The sequence below is a fragment of the Notothenia coriiceps genome, unplaced genomic scaffold, assembly GCF_000735185.1.
Source record: "Notothenia coriiceps isolate Sejong01 unplaced genomic scaffold, NC01 NC01_scaffold00012620, whole genome shotgun sequence".
In the NCBI taxonomy this organism is placed as follows: domain Eukaryota; kingdom Metazoa; phylum Chordata; class Actinopteri; order Perciformes; family Nototheniidae; genus Notothenia; species Notothenia coriiceps.
In genome coordinates, this window is record NW_011345321.1 from 282,049 (window position 1) to 285,317 (window position 3,269).

A 3,269-nucleotide genomic window follows, 5' to 3' on the forward strand; every position below is an offset into this window, starting at 1 on the left:
GGTGGTGTGGAAATGCATTGCTCATCTATATTGCTCTTATGGGCTTACATTTCAAATGTAAACATGTCCAATGTGTAAAATAGAGTTGAGAAAATAAATCATGATACATTTCCAGATTTGTAAAACATTGTGTTTCTGGCTCGAGATTCAACATACTAATTAGCCCCTAGGAGATCCATCTAACAGTTTGTGATTTTCCCCTGATTTTTAATCAGTCTAATTTCTCTCTCCAACACACAGGCACGTACAGCGCCATACACACAAAGCCTCTGTTTGCATAATGTGCTCACTGTCTGCTCCTCTGAGACTAAGCACTGTTTGTGCATCCCTGCATCTATGTGCCTCTACTGCTGTGTGTGTGTGTGTGTGTGTGTGTGTGTGTGTGTGTGTGTGTGTGTGTGTGTGTGTGTGTGTGTGTGTATGTAGGTGTGTGTGTGTGTGTGTACGCTTGGGTGCATGCACGCTTGCATGGTGTGTGTGCATGTGCAATCCTCAGATTGTTCAAGTTCATTTGTATGTGTTTTGAGAAAGACCCCCATTCCTTTTAGTCTACTGCCCTAGCTGTGGCTCCACCATGATTGCTCTGACAATTCAACAGTAAAAAAAAAAACCACCTTCTGCCAGACTGTTTTCCCTGTTCTGTTATGGAAATGAGATTTTCCATCTCACTTCATCTTCAGTACTTAAATACCTCTTTGCTGAGAATAGGACTGTCTAGCCTGTTAACACATTTCCTCCCATATAAGATTGCTGTTGTTCAGCAAAGCTTAGTTGAATTTTAGATTCTGCCTTCACAAAGAAATTAGATTTTCTACAACTAGTGTGAAATGCGAACTGTCCATACGTGTATTGCTCTGTAAATCACAGTTAGTGTGAGTTGCTCGATGGCAGACTGCTGAATCTCCTGTTTGCATTATTCCCCCAAGTCGTGTCTTATTGTCGTCTTCATTCACTCATCTACTCAGACATGCTACATTGTGAGGTCGTGGGTTGTGATTCATAGTTAATATTTTCGGTCCCAAAAGCCCATTATGTAATTGTATCCTTCCTAATGCCCTTTTATTTATATTGCACTCTTCAAATTGTACTTTAAAGTGATTTACCAGATAAATGAAATAGACAAAAAGACAAGAGCTACCATGGAAAAATTACCAACAACAAATAAACAAAGTGGAAAAAGCAATAAAACAATAGAAAGCCTGACCACAGTCCAGACTCCAGGACAATCGTCAGGTTTTAAACCCTCAGATACAGGACATCAGCTGTCATAAATCTGCAGGACCATCAGACAAATAGCACCATTCACCAGCCTCCTAATCTATAAGATGTACAGCTGAGTGTTTGAGTAGGGGCATGTCAGTAGTGTTATCAAGTAGGTGCTTGCCTTTACTGATGCTTTGTTGCTTTATGCTCAAAGCAGCTCTAAAGAGAACCAAAAGGCGCGTTCACACCGCGGTACTTTTCCCACTTTAGTTCTGATATAGTTCCAAAATGTCGCGTTCACACCAAAAAGAGCCAGAACTAAAATGTGTTCATCAGAACCTTTTTTACCCCCTTTTCAGTCCCTGCTAGAGAGCAGGGACTTTCGTGGGAGAAAAAGGTTCCTGTGTCTGATTGGCTGGGCGGAATGCAAACCACGCCCCGTAAAACTCCCAATAACCAGCGCCGCTGCCAATAACGTTTGTGAAGCCGCCATTTTATTATCATTATTAGCATTAGCATTAGCCCAGCGCAGAAACGCAGAGAGACTAAGTTATGTCAACACAAAATAAAACATGGGAGCGGTGGAGATGAGGAGGTGTCGGCGTTCTGGCCGTTTACTCGGAAGGCTTCAGTAGAAGCTGCTGGGACTCCCAGCAGTCCCTAACTCCGGGGACTTCCGGCCGGGGATTTTGGGCGGCAGTATACGCCGTGAAGTTGTTTGCGGCCTGCCAGTAAACCCAAAGCAGAAGAAGACGAAGTGACGTCAGCGGCTTCATTTGCCTAATACTCCCTCAGGGACTTATTCCGGTGTGAACGCGATCTGTACTTAGTTCATGAGAACTAAAGAGTTCTCATGAACTAAGTTCTGATGAACCTTTGTGGGAAAAGTACTGCGGTGTGAAAGCGCCTAAAGAGTGCAATCTGCCAAGACACAACCATGTTCGATAATAACACTGCCTACCATACGTGTCGAGGTTTACAAGTAAGGATCTGCCAATTAAGCAAATTCATTCAATAAAGCTAATTAATTGAGCTACTACATAACAGATATATTGAAAGGACAGGGTAATTTAAAACAATTTTAATTAGCTGAAACAAAAGAAATCCCTAAAAAGTATGTGTTCCCCCGTTTTATGCGTAGAGACTGATAACATACTAGCTAATTTGTGCCAGTAGATGTCATTGACTCACAATATGAAGTTAATTTAATACTTTTAAAAATCAATTAAGATAATCTGCCCTTAATAGAAAACTAAGCTAACATGGGGAACATTGCTGCAAAACTGGAAATAGTTTTTCCCCCTAATCTCAGATAATTAATAACTAGGCCCCCATAAAACACTCATTTGGTTTTACTCCAGAGAATAGGAAATCTCTTCAAATGTACACCAACACTATTCTTTATCAGGCCTTGTTCTCTAAAAGCACAGAGCCCAGATTCATTTTTACGAGAGCTTACAGTATTCTATTCATAGAGCCCTTTAGAAATAGCAAGCATTCATAATGGCGCTGGGATCTGATTAACCTCCTCGCTTGCCGGCACAATGGCAGGCTACCCTGAGACTCAGCCCCGTAATGGAGTCCGCTATCACCAAGCACACTCTAAACATTCTTCGCACCGCAGGACTAGACGACCAGATTGGAATCCCTTAACTCCCCTCTGCACTCGGCACACAGTGGGGAAACAAAACATCCTCTAAGCTGCCCCTCAACATTAATCTATCTCTCTGCTCCACTCCACACATGCACGCACACATTAGACACCGTAGGCTCCTTTTCAGTGCCTTTGTTGTAATTTTGCATTCCTAATTGTGATTTAAAGGCTGAAAAATAAGGGAGCGTTCTGCATATTTAACCATCCCCATCTAAGAAGCTTTTGTCTATGAATGTAAAACCTAACGGTACAGTGTGCACCACTAATGTTAATGTAATAGTCCTAAATTAGACTTTATATGTAAAGCCTAACTCTCAATTTGCTTACTGCTGTAACATCTGAGTCTTATTTTGTGTTGAATTGACTATTATATTACCTGTTGTTTTTGTTCTCTTTCTCCAGTTAATACATC

At 41.5% G+C, this 3,269-nt stretch overlaps 1 protein-coding gene across 1 annotated transcript in view; it reads left to right on the forward strand.

Annotated features, from left to right (window-relative positions):
- The window catches only part of cnmd (chondromodulin), a 5,523-nt gene extending 2,667 nt beyond the window's left edge, over nt 1-2,856 (forward strand). The window contains exon 7 of the mRNA XM_010773574.1: nt 2,755-2,856. Coding sequence (XP_010771876.1) covers nt 2,755-2,856 — 102 coding nt within the window. The remainder of the gene's footprint in view (nt 1-2,754) is intronic.
- Nucleotides 2,857-3,269: the final 413 nt, after the last annotated feature.